Source organism: Protobothrops mucrosquamatus, unplaced genomic scaffold, assembly GCF_001527695.2.
Source record: "Protobothrops mucrosquamatus isolate PMUCROS unplaced genomic scaffold, P.Mucros_1.0 scaffold150, whole genome shotgun sequence".
Classification (NCBI taxonomy): domain Eukaryota; kingdom Metazoa; phylum Chordata; class Lepidosauria; order Squamata; family Viperidae; genus Protobothrops; species Protobothrops mucrosquamatus.
In genome coordinates, this window is record NW_015386515.1 from 1560556 (window position 1) to 1580111 (window position 19556).

The following is a 19556-nucleotide window of genomic DNA, read 5'->3' on the forward strand; positions in this document are numbered from 1 at the left end:
GTAGTACATTTTGTGGACCCATACAAATAATTCCACCTAGTGGTCAATCTGAGAGTTTCAAATGATTTATTGTATCAAAAACTAGTCCTGAGCCACTAGTTCTATCTGCTCTAAGTCTGAATTATGATGTTCAAGAGGGGAATAAGTGATAAAACCCCTGCCACTGCAAAAGGAAGATCTACAGTATTTTTTTTAAAAAAAGAATGTTCTGCTTTTAACAATATGGCTGAGTAGAAAAGGGAAATATAATCCTATTTCCATGACGAGGAACAGAAGCAGAGGAAATGTTATTATTTAAAAAAATCTCCTTTCATGTCTTTGGAAAAAAGGGGAGGTTCTTATAAGAGGAGGTATGCAAGAAAAAGATTGCAGAGAATCCTCGACTTACCAGCATTTGTTTAGCAAGCCTTTGAAGTTACAGCACCATTGAAGAATAGACTTAAAATCTATATTCACACTTACAATAGTTGCAGCATCCTCACAATCCCCAAGATCAAAATTTGGGTGCTTGGCAATTGGTATGTGATCACCATTTCTGACCTTCAGAGTCAGTTTTTGACAAGCAAAGTCAACTGGGGAAGTTGGGTTTGCTTAACAAGCACATGATTCACTTGACAATTGAAGTGATTTGCTTAACAACCATGACAAAAATGTTGTAAAATTGAGTTCAACTCACTTAACAACTGCCTTGCTTAGCAATGGAAATTCTGGTCCCATTTGTGAAAGTTGAGAACTAGGTACCAGATTAATGTGAACCTTGATATGGGAGAGGCAACTTTATTGAGTGAGGTGGTTAGAGTAAAGTAGGGACAGTGGAAGGCCAGGAGTGATTTATATGGAACAAGAGTAGCCCCATGGCTTGCAGTGAGTGTGGGTCAGGAGCTGATCGCATTTCTTTTCTGATTGCAGGGCAGTACTCCATGTGTTGGACCAGTGGCTGCAGCATCACCCTGAGGATTTCTGGGAACCTCCAGAGTATCCTAATCTGCACAAAATTTTGTCTTTTCTCCATCAATCTGCTCCTAACTCCCCAGTGTGTGCTTTGGCAAAGGGATTGCTACAAGGCCACAAAGAAAAGGAGGTAGATGGTAAGAATAATTTAGGACCAAAATTGCCAAGCATGGCCTATCTTATCAGAGTTTCTAGTCTGGGTTCATCCGTTCTGACTTCTGCTCCCAACAATATGCTACTGGAGGTATTGTTCTCATGTGGGGTGTTGTTCTCATATCACATCCAGCTTGATCCAGCTCCCTGAAGCCCAAACCCAGTTCCTCACTGGCTATCTTGCAATTAATTCAAATTTAAGGATGAATGAACTGCACTGAAGGAGACAGGTGCCAGCTATGCTCTGGGTATGCTTGCCTGCCCACACAGAAATCTATGTAAGCAATGGGTTGCTGCACTGCTTTTTTGGCAATAGCCCTTTTGTTTCTAACAGGTACTATCATCCAATGATAACAGTTTAGGAACAGAAGCAACAAAATCTGTGGTTCAAATAAATAAATACACGTGTTAGTACTACATATGCAACTTGTTATTTAAAATGGATCAAATTATAGCCTGTGCACTCAAATCAATATGTTTGCAAAGATTTTGCAAAAGTCTCTCAGCTCAAAGGAACAGAATATGAATGATGTCTGCCTTCTCACATGTGTAATCCCAGGTGGGTACAGGCACCAGGTTAGTCTGAGCCAAAATCATCTATTTGCCCTTCTGTTTATCAACCCAGGACATCATGCAACTCACACTTATGCCTCTTTTGAAATTGCTATCATTTCTACAACAGCCTTTTCTAAACTGGTGCTTCTCAGGTGCTGAGGCTAAAATTCCCATTATCTCAGCCCATCATCCAGTGATGTGCTGGTAAGAATAAGAGCCTTAACTTGTAGTTCCCTGCTGGTAGAAGAGCTGGTAAATTAACACCTCTGGAGGACACAGAATGAGGTAGTAAAAATTTTGAAGTACCTCTTTCTACTGCAAGTGAGAAGGAGTTTGGCCTATTTTTTTGAATGTTCCTTTTTTGTAAAAGGCTATCTATATGTAGCAGACTAAAACATCAGGAAAAGGCTGTTACTATGTTGGCTGGGGCTACTGAGAACTATATTTCAACAGACCCTGGAGTTTCCCACATCTGTGATTAAGCATGGGGGCCTTAACAATAAAGTGTAGGCAGGCTTGCTATTTCCACAAAGGAAATTTCAAAATGCAACCCTTTTTCTTTACAGAAGCAAAAGGGCATTCACACCAGCTTAATTACAGATGATAGGAATTGTACTGGGCTGGTGAAGGCAGCTTTAGGCAATGAGATAAAAGTTCTTTAATTCTGAATCTAGCTAGTCCTCTTGGTTTATTTGGATATGCAATGGAAATAGTATCCTCTGTTCTGCTCTCTTAAGACCATTCTGATCCCAGGATGAAGAAAATGGCAGGAACAGGAGCAATGGTAGGAACAGGAGCAAATCTCCACTGAACTTGTTAATTCCAGGATAATGTCCCCTCTGGAATTTGTAAACTTTCAATATGTATTTATTCAATTTATATAGCCACCCACTTGCCAAGTGGCTCTGAGTTGAAAATATCATATACAAAAGAAAATGTTAAAATAATAAAACAAAATAAAATACATTGTACTGAGAACTGAGAACTACACACATAATATCTATATAGCCATGGTCTGGGGAGTGATCCAAATCTTCAAGGCTTTAAAGGCCAGCAGGGTTAACACCAGCCAAATTTTAGATGGATGCTCTTCCATGGAACAGGTGCAGTGACAGAGAAGACATGCCTTCTGGCTTCCATTAAGTGATACTGCTTACTTGATGGGACCTGATGCATGCCAACCCTGTCACATATTGTAGGTTGAACAGAAGATTCAACAACTATCCAGGCCCTGTGCCATGTAAGGTAACCCCCAGTACCTTAGAATTACACCTAGAAGCCCACTGATAACCAGTGTGGCTCATACCGTAGTTGTTATATCTGGACTTACCAAAATGCACCTGTAACTATCCTGATTCTTCTGGACCAGATGTAAATTCCCTGGACACAGAATCATAGGTTGAAAGAGACCTTGGAAGATTTCTAGTGCAACCCCCTACCCAAGGCAGAAGTCATTTCAAGACACTTCAGTGGCAACCTCTATAAAGTGTGTTGCATAGTCCAGATAAGAGATAACTGTAAGTAGCGCTCCCTGACGCTACTTACAGCAATTGGCACATAAGAATAAGTTATACAAAGGCCCTCGCAGACATACTGTAGCTGTACCTGCTATTTTAACAGGAGGCAGGAATCTGCTGATTATCTGCTCATGCTGGATTATTCTTAGATTTTATGTAATTTATGTACTCTAAGGAATGAAGAGCAGAGAAATGTGCTGCATTCTGTTCTGTTACAGAAAATAAAACCTGTCAGTACAGAACTCCCAGGAATCAGTCCAGGGGTACAAAGAAATTAAGCAGTCATTTCAGGCATTAAATTTACTAGAATAGTATACCGTATAGTGTCCCTAAAATTCTCAGTGTTACATTATATGGAAGTCATGTAAAACTCATACACGAGGGCAGGCAATCTATCTCCAGTCTATTCTGAGAGGTTAAAGGATGGTAGATAGTATATTCGGCTGTTTGAATAGATTCTATATATTCCTTCTTGTTCCTGGTGAGTACCAGAACTTGGATACTCCTAAAGTTAATGCACTGCTATGAAGTCATGCAAATGAATTCAATTCCTAGTGGAGGTTTTGATCCCCATAGATTAACATGAGGGATGTAGTGGTCTAGAGATGCCCTAGTCATCTCTCCATTGGATTTCTATAATGTGCTCTACATGGGGCAACTCTTGAAGAGTTTTCAGAGGCTACAAATGATACATGCAATGGTGCAGACAGTTCTGGAGGCCTCTAGGGTGGAAACACCATTGTTACACAAGCGGCATTAGTTGCTGGTTTGCTTCTGAATCCAATTCAAGGTGTTAGTTATCACCTTTAAATCCCTTCATGGCATGGGACCAGATTGTCTGAGTTGCCATCTCACCACAATGGGATTGGCCCTCTCCAGTTGCTCCAGCAGAAGAGGCCTTTTGCAGACTCTGCTGGCTCAAAAACTTCAGCTAGTGGGGTCCAGGAGAAAAGCCTTCTCTGCTATGGCTCCTGCTCTCTGGAACAATTTGCCACCAGAGCTAAGATCAACCTCCACCCTTCTGACCTTCCGGAGGGCCCTTAAAACCTGGCTCTGCCAGTTGGCTTGGGGTCCTGATGGGGGCACATTGTGCTGGAGGTAGTTGGTTGAGTGAGAGACAAACCCCATTCCATCTGTGCTCTTGGTTTTTAGCCTTTACTTAATTGTTGTTAATTTTAATGCTTTTATATTTATGTTTGTATACAACTGTAAGCTGCTTAGAGTTACTTTGGTTAATGTAACAGAGGGCATATTAATTAATTAATTAATTAATTAAATAATTAATGGTGCATGATCCAAAGAAACTTTAAAAGGCTGTTTATAGCATAATCCTGAAACAAGCCACAATTGGCACATCATCTCTCTGAAGCTCAGAAGTTCCTGAGGAAGCAAATATTAAAAGCTAGTATGGTATGATTGTTTTTGATGCCGGCATTTTTGTCTGGTACAATGGCTTCCTTACAGCCATTGCTTGAATCCTCTTTTTTCTATAGATCACATTATTTTCCTATAGGAGACAACTCCCCAGGGATGGGACCATCACAGGTGATCACAGAGGCAGCTGGGACAGATGACTGTGAAGAGATATCAGCACTGATGTCCTTCTCTGTGGATGAAGTGGCCGAACAGCTGACACTGATGGATGCTGTAAGACAGGGGTGTCAGACTCAATTTCATTGAGGGCCGCATCAGCATTGCGGTTGTCCTCGGGGGGCCGGGTAGGTATGGCCAGGGTGGGCGTGGCCTACTGGGTGGGCATGGCCAGCTTTACATCGTTCACGTCAAAGGTGCCTGTGGGGGCCTGGGCAGGAGTGGGACAGATCTGAGGGTCTCTGGCAGAAGGGGGTAGGACTAGGGCAAGCGCCAAAGCATGGTCCACTGGAAGAGCCTGCTGAAACCCCTCCCCCAGAGCCCATCAAGCCGGATATGTGAAGTAGACAAGGGCCATTTGCTGGCCACTTCCAGGCGATGGTGCATTTCTTCATTCCTCCCAAAGGGTGACACCTCCCCAGCGCGCGCCCAGGGGGCAGGGCCAACGCGGCAGAGGCCAGTTCCTTGCTGTTTCCAGATGGCCTTGTGGAGCTAAGACAGAATGCGTTTCAGCATAGATGGTCACCACAAAATTGTACATTGGCTCCTGGGCAGCCTGGGCCGGGCCCAAGGCAGTGGGGGCCATTCCATCACTGTTTCCAGGATGGCTTCGTGGGCCACATGAAACCATGTCGCGGGCCGCATCCGGCCCCCGGGCCTTGTGTTTGACATGTCTGCTGTAAGAGCTGTTGGGGCCAGTAACTGAAAATAATTTGGAAAAGAAAACAGATTAGGGCTATGATGAACAGGGTAGTTCTGAAACCCTTTTGAAATTGGCTTGATGACAGAAAAGAGAATCAGCGTCACTTTTTACAGTCCTAGTAGGCAAACCTTTTGATGGCCATGAGCTACATTTTATGTTGGAAAGAGTGGGTACTAAGGACCATAAAATGGATGGGATGTGGCTGCTGCAGGGGTGGATTTGGGATGGTTCTTTGCTTTGCAATATGTCTATTTGAGGCCTTGGATCTTGAAAACCTGCTCTGAAATCTCTTAATGCACTAAATGGCCCTCAAATGGTGCTGAATTCCTTTTTTCCCCTTCCCTTTCTCCAGAACCTCTTTAGAGCAGTGCTACCCTTCCATTGCCTTGGCTGCATTTGGTCCCAACGAGACAAAAAGAAGAATCAGCACATGGCTCCCAGTGTCCGTGCTACTGTGATCCAGTTTAATGCAGTCACCAGCTGTGTCATCACATCTGTGCTAGGGGATCTGGCCATGCACATTCCCCAGCGTGCAAACCTGCTGGAGAAATGGATCCAAATTGCTGGAGTAAGTCTGGAAGAGGGTCAGAATGGTGGCAATGGGAAAACAAAGCAGGGCTGAGCATGATGTTAGGGGTTGCGTAGTTCATCTCTTGGGAAACTGTGAGCCAGAGAGGTAGTGACTGCCCAGGTGCATTCCTCATTTGTGACAATATTTCTTGACAATGTTTAGCACTAATGCCTCTTGCAACCTTTTTCAATTGACATCCCTGAAAGGGTTTTCTTGTTATTTTTCTGCATGAGGTAAATTCTTCTCAGTTATTGTATGCGCTGAGACTGTACATTTCTGTTCCCCAAAGTAAAGGGATCCTGAGTTTTCTGGATGAATAAAAAAAATAGGATGGAATACTGCAAGCGGGAGAATTAAGCATGCTTGATGGACACAGAATGCAGATGGACAATTGCAAGGCAGGCAAGAGGAGCAAGAACATTGAGTGGGAAGCTACACTGGCCAATTGTTGGTGTGGCTGGAGAGAAAAGGGCAGAGGTTGAAAAAGGAAGGTACCCTGTGGCCCCAGCATTGGTCAGCTGATTGTCAAAATAAATGCCTCTTTTAAACTCCATAAAATCTGGTAGGGTTCCTTAGCTGCCTTTAATTAGGCACAACAAGCAACTTTATAGTACCGTAGGGGACTTTAGGTCACTGTAGTGTTGAACTATCTTATATTATGTTCTGTAGGTATATATACAAGGAAAGGTCAGACTAGGCATGGCAATGAACATGACACGAGTGGGATCTCTCTTGGACAGTCATTGGCAGAATCCAACTTTATCATATTTAGACAAATCTGACGTCAACCTGTTCCTAGGTCACAATAATTAATAGTTGGTTTTAATTATCATGCTCATTCTAATTATGCTAATTATCATGCTGTTCCTTCTCAATCAGTGATTGAGTAATGAAGATAGGCCCATCTGCATTCTGTCTCGGTTAGTTTCTTGGAAGTGTAAGGTCATGGCTGCAGGATCCCTTGGTCATTTTTCTGCAGCAGTACAGTACCCACTACTACATCACTAGTATCCACCTGGATGACAAAGGGGGAGGGGTTCAGGCCCGGGTACTTTAGTATGAGTTCTGCTGCAAATAAGAGTTTTGAGCTTTTTGTACGGCCGCTTGGCATTCCATTGTCCACTTTAGGAGTTGGTTGGATTTAGGTCTCCCTTCCCCTTTGGTTTTCAATAGGTTAATGATGGGCAGTTTAATGTCAGGCCTGCCCCAACTTGGATCTTTAGGAAAGAAAGACTCTCAACTTCATTTATTTAAAGTGATAGGTTCTTTTACTAAAGTTAAGTAGTTGCAGCAAAAATAAAGCTACACTTTCCCCTCTTTCCCTGGCCCTCCTGCCTTGACCAGTCCATCAGTGTTCAATAGTATGCCATTTAGATGTTTTGGGAACTGCTTGAATGTTTGGTGCCTCTCAATGTAGTTTCGCATTCCGTTCCCAGGCCATTCCGTATCCATGGCGGCTGCTTTATTCCGGTTTGGCACTCTGGTTCTTGTCAATGTGTTTCCCTTTCCCATCATTTGTCTTCTCACTCCCATTCCGAACTTTATTACTCCAAAGTCCTTTTCTCTCTCTTCCGTTTTATGGCAGGTTGCCAGCAGAGAAAAGCTGAAAATGGCAAATCTGACAGGCTTCACTATTCTGAGCGCCAAAAGTGCAGATTGCTTCAATTAAAAAAACAACCTTGAATGTGTTGAACATGAAAAAAATCCCTAGCTTGATTTTTTGCGCTGGGCCTTATATAAGCCCTACCCCAAAAATAAGCCCTACTTATTTGCTAAGACACAAGGTGAGGCGAAGCGGTGGGAGGGGTAGGTGCCTCATGCGCCCCTCACCCACTTACCATGCCACAGAGATGCTGCTGCTGCTGCCAACACAAGGTGCATCACACCACCGTTGCATTGCTGCTATAAGGTGCATCCTGCTGTTATTGCTGCTGGCGCGAGGCAGGTCCTATTGATATTACAAGGCTCATCCTGTTGCTACCACTGTGAGGTGCATTGCACTGTCACGAGGTGCGTACTGTTTTTCTTGCTGCCACCGCGAAGCGCATCCTGCCACCATTGCCGCCATTGCAAGGTGTGTCCTGCTGCCATTGTTGCTGAGAGGCAGCCGCGAGGCATGTCCTGTTGCCGTTGCCGCCGCAAGGCACGTTGCCACTGCCGTGAGGTGCATCCCACCGTTGCCATGAGATGCACTTCAGGATGCACGTGCCAGTGGCGGCAATGGCGGTAGGACATTCCTCGCGACAGCAGCAGAACGGTGGTGAGACATGCCTCATGGCAGTGGCACCAACAACAACAGGACACACCTCGCGGTGGCAGCAACACCATCAGGGTGTGCCTCACGGTGGCAGAAGCAATGATGGCAGGACACAGTTCACAGCAGCAGGATGCGCCTCGTGGCAGCAGCAACAGAAGTAGGACACCTTGCAGTGGCAGCAGCAGCAGCAGGAGCCCTGCAGCATGATAAGCGGGGTGCGGGGTACATGGGGCAGCTCCTGGAAAAATATAAAACATCACCCAAAAATAAGATTTAATGCCTCTTTTGGAGGCAAAACAAATATAAGACTGGGTCTTATTTTTGAGGAAACACAGTATGAATGAATGTGTTGAACATGAAAACTATTTTAATAAATTGCTTTAAAATTAGGTAAATCAACATATTTAAATATCCAATAGTAATATTTAAAGAAATATTTCCATTTAAATTGAGGTGTACATTTTCAGAACTTATTTATTATCATTTATATGTTTATATTTCACATTTCTTAACCACCTATCTCCCTCAGAGAGGTACTCTGCATTCTTGGGTTGCATTCTTAGATTGTTAAAAAACTGAGATAACCTCCAATTTACACGACTGTAAATATTAAAATTAAATATTAAAAACACATATTTTCATTTTAAATTCAGTATCTCTTTAATGTTAGATTAATTTTATTAAACCAATAAAAATTATATCCTTATTTAACTGATTGTGCCTCTCTCCGTCTTTGTCTCTTTCTTTTGCAATTTTTGTTCACACATCTATAATCTTTCACTCCTTGCTGAACTATTTATCTTTTCCTTCCCAACACCAAACTTCCAGCGATGCTGGGCCTTAAGGAATTTCTCCTCACTGTACGCCATCCTCTCTGCTCTCCAATCCAACTCTATTTACCGACTAAAGCGCACCTGGGCTGCAGTCAACAGGTAAGTGTAAGGTCTCGCCTCAGCTATTCCCTCAAGAAAGGCGAATTCTTGAAACAGGCAACATTTCAAAAGGCTCTTTTATTGGGAGACAGTGATTGCAGAGAAAGCAGGCAGGATCTAAAGTTCCCATGGGAAAACATTACGTTAAAGCCCACTGTTCAAAACCCCTCCCAAATGCCCAGTCCATGAAAAGCCAATCTGAAGGTGAGAATGTGTTGTGAGAACTCTGAGCTGAGAAGGTGATAAGTCATTCTCAAGCACCCCAATGAGGCAAACCAGATGGCCCGGGGGCTCATCCCTCCTTCCCAATTCCCAGGAAGATACATCAAAGCAAAGGAGAAACAAATCAAAATGGGTACATTGTAGAAAAGCCCCAAGGCCCCCCCTTCCCAACAGAATGGTAGTGTCCTGATAGGGATCTATGGGGACCTGACAGTAAGTCTTTGTAAAGGAATGAGATAAGAGAGGGCAAAGGGGCTGGTCAAATATACCAAGCTGCCTTCCCTTTGGCAAAAGGCCACAACATGGCAGATCCCTGGGATCTGGAGAGCAGATTGACAAGAAAGAAAGCTCATTAGACAGACCCCATCTCAGGCAGTTCTGCATTTTATCCCACAGAGAAACCAGGAGCTCCTTTCGAAAGCTCTCACAGATCTTCTCTGAAGACCACAATCACTTGAACTGCCGAGAAATCTTGCTGCAGGTAGGGGGAATATCTCCTGAGAAGAAGGAAAAAGAATGTGATGCACAAGGGTGGTTTTCCAAATGGTTTTCCATCTCTTGTGGAAGTAGTGAGGGAAAATACTGACATTTTTCACTGACTGATTCTGGATATAGTTTAAGAGGGTCAATTGGTTCATTTTAATTTTATACCATTTGAACATCAGTTTGCCCTCTGGGGCTCTTCTGTAGGAAGGAGATACTCAGGGACCTTGTGATGGAGGGAGAAATCATCAAATACCTGTCAGGACTTCTCTGCAGGTGAGATTTCAACTGGAGCAAATGGTAATAACCTCTTGATTGGATCCAGCCAGATTTGCTTAATGCTTGCATTTGCCAGTATTCATAGAAACTTTTTGCAATTTTGCTTTCATATCATGGTCTTAGATTTACACAAATGCACCTCTTTTGCAATTCTTGGGTATGTTAGGTGGGTGGGTTCCCACAAGGATACAAGAGAGAATTACATCATCCTCTTTGCTTGCTTGGAATTGCTAGTGTTATGGCATACCCACCTAATGAATCCAGGGTTTTTGTTGCAGACTCCTACCATCCCATACCTTGGCACCTTTTTAACTGACCTGATCATGCTGGATACAGCACTGCCAGATTTTGTGGAGGTGAGCATCTTTGAAAGAGGACTGAAAGAGGGGGAAGGAGAATGTGGTGATCATCTGGTGAAAGGGCAAACAATTGCTCCCATGACACTTGAGTGGGCATTTCAAATTAACTTATTTATTTAACCCCATCTGGTTTGAAATATTGAATGTATGTGAATGGCTTTATTTTTACCAAACATCATTAGGAGAAGGGATGTCTCTTACATCGAAGAATGATTAGCACGTAATTTTGGACTGTTGCAATGTGATGTATGTGGGATCACTCTGGAGGCTGGCAAGGAATCTGCAGCTTGCACCAAATGCCACAATTACTGAAGAAGGAAACCTACCTTCCATAAACAATCAACACTGTTCTGAAGACACTGTACCAAGATGGATGCCAGTCCATTACTGATTCAAATTCAAGCAATCTGTTACAAAATACAAGGCCCCATTCAATTTAGAAACTGAGTATCTGATGGAATACTGGTTCCATTATGGACTTGCCTGCCAGTTCACCTCTATAGGACTGTGCTCATTGAGGATGTAGTATTTTCTGGCCATCCATGCTTGTATATGAGCTGGGAAGGGGAGAACTTGTCAGTAGTTGCCAAGGGACTGTTTTTGTCTTGTATCAGATGAAGTGTTGTCCAGTTTATCATGTGTCCCAATACCTTGTTTACTCTTTAAAATATCACCAGATTGTTTCTTACTTTTCTGGTGGACCGCAGTTGTCTAAATTCTCAGTCTGCTATTTGAATTCCTTTTAGCTAAAAAAAACAAACAAACGGGGGATGATTGAGCCTGAAATTTTGCACACAAAATGTTGCTGGTTCAACTAGCTGCTGCTTAAGTTCTGTCTCCATTGTCTCTATTTTATTTTCTTTTTCCAATTCCACAGGGCCAGCTCATTAACTTTGAGAAGAGGCGCAAGGTAAATCAAAGGTAGAAGAAGTGGAGGGATAAGAGTAGGAGCTAACATTTCCTAGTTTTGTGCTTAGCTCTGGGATGGGGAGGCATAATCCTGGCCACCAAGAGAATGGACATGGGTGCAACCACAGCAACAGTGTGACTCTGTCATATGTACTCCTCTTCTCCAGGAAGCAGCAATCCTCTTCTCTATCTGTCATCTGCAACAGTCCTGTCAGGGATACAACCTTTGCCTGAATCCATCCTTCCACTTGGCCTTCCACCACCAGCAGCAGCTTTCTGAAGACCAGAGGTGGGAAGAGGGATTAAAGTTTTCTGCTGGGGATGGACAGAAAATTGTTTGGTGGGCGAAAGCATTAGACATTCCTAATACTTGTACCACTCAGGTTGCACCCCTGGTTACAGATTTTTAAATGCAGCAATAATTGCACATTTAAAGTGTGCTCAAAACAACTTAGCACTTTTTACATCAGAAAAAAATTAGTTTGCAGAGCCTTTATCAAAGACAATGCAGAGAGAAGCAGCTTGATTCTGTGCTGTGTGTGCCCTTTCCCTGCTGAAAAAAATTCATCTAAATTATTGTTTTCTTCAAATGTACTATTATTGAATCTTTACTGAATTAGTCCCTATCCAAGTGCAGTCTATCTGTCTATCTATCTATCTATCTATCTATCTATCTATCTATCTATCTATCTATCTATCTATCTATCTATCTATCTATCTATCTATCTATCTATCTATCTATCTATCTATATCTTATATGCTGCCCATCTTACTCTGCAAAGTGACTGTACATTGCCAAGAAAAGCAGAAGAGAAAAAGTCAGACTATTTTATTTGGGGAAGAAGAGATATATTTATGCTATTAACACTTTACTAGTATTGTGAAATGGCATTAATGGTGATATTTCCATTAACAGGCAGCAATCCTATTTTGTTTTGTCATTGCAGTGTTCAGAAAATAATGAGGGATGTTGAAATGATTCTTTTGTTGCTAGTTTCACAGATTCATTATATTTGTAAAGTTCAGTCATTCCTCTCCTTCCCTGCTACCAAAGTAAGAGAGTGGTTGTCCACCACCAGTTAGATGTAACTCTCCTGCTTTTCAAGACATAGATCATTGCACAATCAAGGCAAGAGAAAGGAGAAAAGGAGGCTGTTGGCCTTGTTATCTTTCCATGTCTCTGTATTCCATATTGTTTTACTGTAACTTGAAACATGCCAAATATGGTGTGAAACCAGCTTAGAGAAGCCCAGGTAGAGTCTTGGAGACAGACTAATTCAATTGCTGCTGCAGTGAACTGATGGTAGAAGTTCCCCCTTGGAATGGTAACATGCTGAAAGGGGACAGAGCAGCAAAGACAGTAAAGGCATCTTACCCAAATAAAAGGCTCTGTCCTAAATCAGGACAATACCCTTTGGCAATGACTCAGAATAGACTCAAAAGAGGCAAGATGGGGTTAGCAATGGGAGGTAAATATTACACTGGTATTTGCCAGCTAAAGGATGGGTGAATAGTACTGAGTAGGGATGAAGAACCCAGCGAGCGCATGGGGCAGGGCAGAGAATCAGAAAGATTCCTGAGAATTGATGAGTAAACAAGCAGTAAGGAAAATTATGGGGGCTAAGAGCTCAGGGCATAAACCCCAAAGTGCCATGTGTAGCCTCAGTGAATAGTTGAGAAGATGTAGCTATAGAATCTGTCTTCACTGTTCTCCTCCAGCTACTGCATTTCTTGTATGATAGAACCACCAGCTGACTCCTGTCCCAGCTCGCCAAAGCTGCATCGTAGTCTGACCAAACGCTTCAGCTCGTAAGTCATCCCAGTAACTGGTGAGAGGAGATGTTCTTGTTCCTTTCTATCCTCTGCCCTTTCGCCTGCCAGATCCTTCCCTCTAGGCTCCAGACAAGCACCCCATCTACCCTGTGGGAGTTTTTTTGGTTCCTACAGTCTGTTTTTATGCTGAGGGGAAGGGCAACCGAAACTGGGTTAATTTGAGTGTGGACAGATTAAACCACAGTGGAATTATAAACCAACAAATTAAACTGTTTACTTTGTGCTTTATTTGTGTGGTTTTCTGAAGCATCTGGCTGGCCATTATTAAAAAATAGGGTACTAGGCTATTCAGAGGGACCTAAGGCTGATGCTGTAAATGTGGGGCACAATGTCACCCTCTTCATATACTGTACCATCAGATCCAGGCAACCAAGGCCTCTGGAGATTTGCAAGGGGTCTGGGCTTTCCAGGTCATACAATTCCTATTCACAGTAAAATTATAACCCACTTTCCCTAGTATAATATGAGAAGTCCTGGAACTCAGCTATCTGCAAGTTAAATTTTTCTAAGTATTAAGCACAATTTGGAAGAGGTGGTACTTCTAAATTAAATTAAATTTCCTAAGCAGGAATTTTCAGAAGAAATGGGCTGTTGCAGAAATATAATGACTATGCAGAATGATTGAAGTATTTTAAATGTATAACTGTACTAGCATTAGAAGTTTAGGTATTGTATTCATGAGAAGAGACGTTAAGAAGTTTACTAATTTTGATTAGACTCTTTGAATAAGGAGGCACTGTAAGTGGATTTACAAGCTGGTAAAGCTTTCCAAATGATCATTGGAATTATTTCTGGACCACATTCTATAAAGGGGGATGCAGGGTTGGCCTAAGAGTTAGAAAAATGATACTCAGAGCAAATGATGAGACCAAGACCTAAACCCAGTGATGAATTACATGGCAAGGAATAACTTTGACCTGAGCAGCTTCTGAAGTACAAAATCCACATTCTACTCTCCCAGATCTATACTAGCCACTCAAGCCCATATATGGTGCTGGGCTGCTTAGATACACATAGATGATTTGTGCTCCTGAGTTGAAATGGTGAGACCACAGTATTATGGAGGGTTAAACAATGAGATGGATCTGAGGATATGCTGGGATCCATTTGCTTTTATTCTAATGTGGAGAGAGATGAGGAATAAGTGAAACTGCATCTTTCCCTTAACTCTCTGTCTGGACCCCTTTCTCTCCTTCTTTGCAGACTCCTCTTGGGCTCAGAACCATCTGCAACTCCTTCCGGATCTGAAAAGACTGGAACTATGCCACTGAGTTCCTCTAGTAGCCTGAACTCTGAAGATGGATCCAGTGTCCCTTGCTCCCCAACACGGGTATCCCCTGGAGTCAAGGTGACATGTTTATTTTTATTTCTATCCTATCTTTCAAGTCTTGGGATTCTTGCAAAACAGAAATGGACACTTACGCAATTGGTGGAACACAATCACCATAACAATACAAGTGCTAAATTGGCTTTATAAGATCACTCTTTTTAAATTGCTATATTTTACCCTTTTGTTGATAACCATTTTGCGAGGTTTTATGAACAGCCCGAACAAGGCTACTTTGGAAAATTATCATCATAAGTATTATCAAAAACAGGATTTAAAAACCTGGAGTTATCATATTGTTGCCACAGAACACAAGGAAATAAAATTTCAACAACAAACATAACCCCTGGTTTTAATGAATGAATTAAAACCAAGAAGCAGGGAAGTATTAATTTTTTTTCTTGGGAGGACATTCTGGATGCTATTATCCCAAAGACTCCATTGTCTGAAACAAAATTACAAGGAATAGCAGAACATGGCATAGATCTGGGCTATAGATCCTGGACTACAGCAAACAAGATTAAATGAAGAAGTTGGCCCAGAGAGTAATAGAAGGAAATGGATGTCATTCTTGCTAATAAGTGCTGTATTTTCCATAAAGGAACGTGAACACCAGTTGTTGAAGTTGATATTACAATAAAGAAACTACAGTATATGTTGTATCTCTGTATTTTTACTTCTCTGTTTGAAAACAATGATAACGTTCAGCCACTAATATGGATTGGTAACCTTTTTCAAGCTGATGGCTTCCAAAAGTGTGAAAATAAGTTACTATCACTCCCAAAGGGGTGTGTGTGGAGGGATGCTGATTCAGATTTAGAGGTTGTATTTGTAGGCTCCAAGATTGGAAGAAGCTGCCTTAGAATAAGGAGGCTATTTTCTTTCTTTTCAGCAATATTAAAACCTGGAATGTGTTCTAGAAAATTTGATGCAGATTGCACCAAATCCAGGATCAAGTCATTAACTATTACTTCATTTCTGGGATCAGTTGCAGATTATCTGCAGTGACACAGCCAAGGAATGTCAGTGGGGAAGACTCCCTTTTCCTTGTTTCATCGGCTGATTTGTAGACGGTTGGGATCTATTGCAGGCAATAGGATTGCATTGTATACAGATTTATGGACTGAGAAAGACTTAATTTCAAGTCATAGAAATCATAGAATCATAGAGCTGAAAGGGACTTTGGAGGTACTCTAGTCTAATCCTGTGTCCAAGGTAGGAATCCTTATTCCATCCCAGACAAATGCATGTCCAATCTTTTCTTGGAAATCTCCAATGATAGAGCACTTATAACTCCAAGAGGCAAGCTATTCCATTGACTAATTGTTCTGTCAGGAAATTTCTCTTTCATTCTAGGTTGGATCTCTCTTTGACATGCTTCCACCCATTGCTTTTTGTTCTGCCCTCAGGAGCTTTGGAGAATAGGTTGACTCCCTCTTCTTTGTATCAGCCCTTCAAGTACTTGAAGAGATCTATCATATCTTCATTAAGCCATATCTTCATTATGTTAAACATAGCTAGTTTTCTTAACCGTTCATCATAAAATTTAGCCTCCAGACCTCTTATTATCTTTGTTGCTCATCTCTGCACTCTTTCTAGGATCTCAGCATCTTTTTTGTATCATGGTGACCAAAACTGGGTGTAGTATTCCAATTGTGGTCTCACTAGTGCAGTGTAAAGCTGTACTGTCACTTGATGCTATGCCTCTGCTGATACAGCACTGGATTGCATTGGCCCTTTTGGCACTGCAGCAAACTGTTGGCTCTTACTTAAGTGGTGGTCCACCTAGATCCCTTTCACAGGCATTACTGTTGAACCAGGTACTGGCTATTTTCTACCGGCGCATTTGGATTTTCCTGCCTAAGTGGAGGACCTTAGTCATGTGTTGAATACTTATTTCACAGTCTGCAGTTCCTCTCCCAAGAAAAAGACTAGCAATAAATCACCTGTTCGTTAGAATAGAACAATTAATTGTGAGAAGTTGCAACCTCCTTTGTGTCTGGTGAGGGATAGGGTGCCAAATTAGTGTGGCACCTTCAAGCAATGTACCTTCTAAACCAGGGAAGCAGATGCACAAGTCATGATGTCTTCTGAGTAGCTCCATTGGCTTGTCCTGGGCAAACCTGGACCAGGGTGGGGAAGGAGCAGCAGTTTTTGAAAAAAGTACATAACACATTTTACATTTGTAAACTCCCAAAATTATAAAACAGACTGAGATGTTAAATAATCTTTATTAAACCAGAAATAGGATTGTACATAAAATATACATAACAAAACAATGTTAAAAAGTAACTTAAATAGGAAATCTCAATTTATATTATTTTTTAAATCAATTTCATCCCTGATTCATTATTTTTGCTATTAGCATGAACTATTGCCCCCTCCTTGGTTTTCTCCTTAGCTTCACTTCTTCTTTGCCTCTGCTCCGTTACTTCTTTGGTTTGGAGCCTGGTAGAATGTTTTAACTTAGCATCTAGTTCAGTGATGGCAAACCTTTTAGAGACCGAGTGCCCAAACTGCAACCCAAAACCCACTTATTTATCGCCGGCTGCCAGGTGGTTGTGGCCCACTGGGTGGGCGTGGCTGTGGTGGTCATGGCAGACTGGGTGGGTGTGGCCAAGGTGGGCGTGATCACCTCGATGTTGCTCCTGGGGAGGGATGCCTGTGCGGGCTGGGCAGGGTTTGGGAAGATCCAGGGGGTCTCTGGCAGGTGCAGCGGTGGGTAGGAGGCTCGTCCTGCTGGGTGAGGCGAGGCAAGGCGAGGCAGGGCGGGGGTGCCATTGTCACAGGGCAAGGTGAGGCAGGGGCCGGGGCGGCTGCTGCCTGACACCATCAGCCACTGCACACAGAGGCCAGTGAATGCATGGGTGCTGGGATGGATCTGGCCATGTGGGACCTTGGCAAGTTAGCGGGCGGCTGATTGAAGAGGGACGGTTGCCATCTCCGGGGCATGGCACGTGGGCCCATAGAGAGGGCTCTGAGTGCTGCCTCTGGCACGCGTGCCATAGGTTAGCCACCACTGATCTAGTTCCTCAGCAAGAAGCCTCTCTTCTCCCTACCTCCCTGCTCTCCCATGCTTACTACTTTCCAAAACATCAACCTTGACAGATCGGAGGAAACCAAGTCTTATATATGATCATATGATGGGTGCTGGATAGCCATGTTCACTCCTTAGATCAGTGATGGCGAACCTTTTAGAGACCGAGTGCCCAAAAACTGGCCCTGCCCTGCTCCACCCGCTGCCCCGCCCCCCATCCCCTGCCCCGCCTGCCCTCAGGGTCACTCACCACCTCCAGGGCCCGCCGCAGATCACCCAGGCAGCCCAGCAGCGCTATGGCAGTCACGCCCTCTGCCCATGCCCCGCAGCATCAACTGTGCATGATGGGGTGTGAGGGCAGAGTCTTGTCTACGTTGCTTGGCTGCCATGTCCTTGGCTGTGCTGCTCCGGGTGGGCCACGCTTAAGGGCGAGTCTCCTTCAGGGGGGCTGCTGGAGAGGAGGGGGTCACGGGGGGAGGTGAGGGTGGGGCAACGGTACGTGTGCCCACAGAGAGGGCTCCGAGTGCCGCCTCTGGCACCTGTGCCATAGGTTCGCCACCACTGCCTTAGATGAAACATTTCCTTTAAGACTAATAAGTTTAATGTGATACAGTATAAGCTTTTTATGGAGTATATCCTATGGAAGCAAAATCTATGCTATCCTCATTAAGCAGGTGGATGTTTGTGTAACCTAGGCTATAATTATATTTATAATTCAAAGTATTACTCATATCATTAGAACAAGGCTAAGCGACAATGTTGTCCTTGAAACTTATGTAGATTGCCAGGAAGGATCAACAATCAATCTACATGCCTGTTTATGTGTGCATATGCACACACATACTCTATTCATACCTTCATCCATATCTTCTCTCTCCCCTTTCTACCCAAGCCCAGTTCAAATAAAATGGCGTGGTTGTTCAGGATTGCATCCCTTTACTTATTATTAATGGCAGCTGCCAATCATGTTGATTGGCTGTCCTCTGCAAAAAGTGGCATCGTTTGAGACTGAGGACAACCACCGGTTTGCAAGTATCCAAGTATTACCGTATTTTTCGCACCATAAGACGCACCTGACCATAAGACGCACATAGTTTTTAGACGAGGAAAACAAGAAAAAAATATTCTATCTAAACTGAAGATAACACTGCATATATCCTTTTTTACCTTTAATATATATATGTGTGTGTGTGTGTGTCTGTGTGTGTCTGTGTGTCTGTGTGTGTCTGTGTGTGTCTGTGTCTGTGTGTGTATATATAAAATAAAGGTAAAAAGATATACCGTATGCAGAGTTCTCTTCATTTTAGATGTCAAAAGGGTCTCTCTGTCTCTCTCTTTCTCTTCTCTTTCTCTTTCCTTTTTTCGTTCTTCTTTTTCTCTCTTTCCTCTCCCCCTTTATCTTTCTCTTTCCTCTCTTTCCCTCTTTCCTCTTTTTCTCTTTCTCTGTCTCTCTTTCTCTTTCCCTCTTTCCTCTTTCCTTTCTCTTTCCTCTCTTTTTCTCTTTCTCTTTCCTCTTTTTCTCTCTTTCTTTCCTCTCCTTTTTCTCTTTCCTTTCTCTCTTTCCTCTAACTTTCTCTTTCTGTTTCTTTCTCTCTTTCCTCTTTCTTCCTCTTTCCTTTAACTTTCTCTCTCTCTTTCCTCTCTCTTTCTTTCTCTGTCTCTGTCTGTCCCTGTCTCTCTTTCCTCTCTCTTTCTCTCTTTCTCTTCCTCTTTCCTCTAACTTTCTCTCTCTCTTTCCTCTCTTTCTCTGTCTCTCTCTTTCTCTTTCCTCTTTCTCTCTTTCCTCTTTCCTTTCTCTTTCCTCTCTCTTTCTCTTCTCTTTCCTCTCTTTCCTCTCCCCCCTTTCCTCTCCCTTTCTCTCTTTCTCTTTCCTCTCTC

At 42.9% G+C, this 19556-nt stretch overlaps 1 protein-coding gene across 1 annotated transcript in view; it reads left to right on the forward strand.

The window, feature by feature from the left end:
* RGL3 (ral guanine nucleotide dissociation stimulator like 3) overlaps positions 1–19556 on the forward strand; it is a 29970-nt gene that overhangs the window by 4509 nt on the left and 5905 nt on the right. The window contains 11 exon segments of the mRNA XM_029283603.1: positions 883–1088; positions 4690–4823; positions 5822–6037; positions 9126–9229; positions 9848–9932; positions 10142–10234; positions 10492–10569; positions 11450–11482; positions 11649–11770; positions 13201–13290; positions 14518–14662. Of these exon segments, the coding sequence (XP_029139436.1) occupies positions 883–1088; positions 4690–4823; positions 5822–6037; positions 9126–9229; positions 9848–9932; positions 10142–10234; positions 10492–10569; positions 11450–11482; positions 11649–11770; positions 13201–13290; positions 14518–14662 (1306 nt within the window).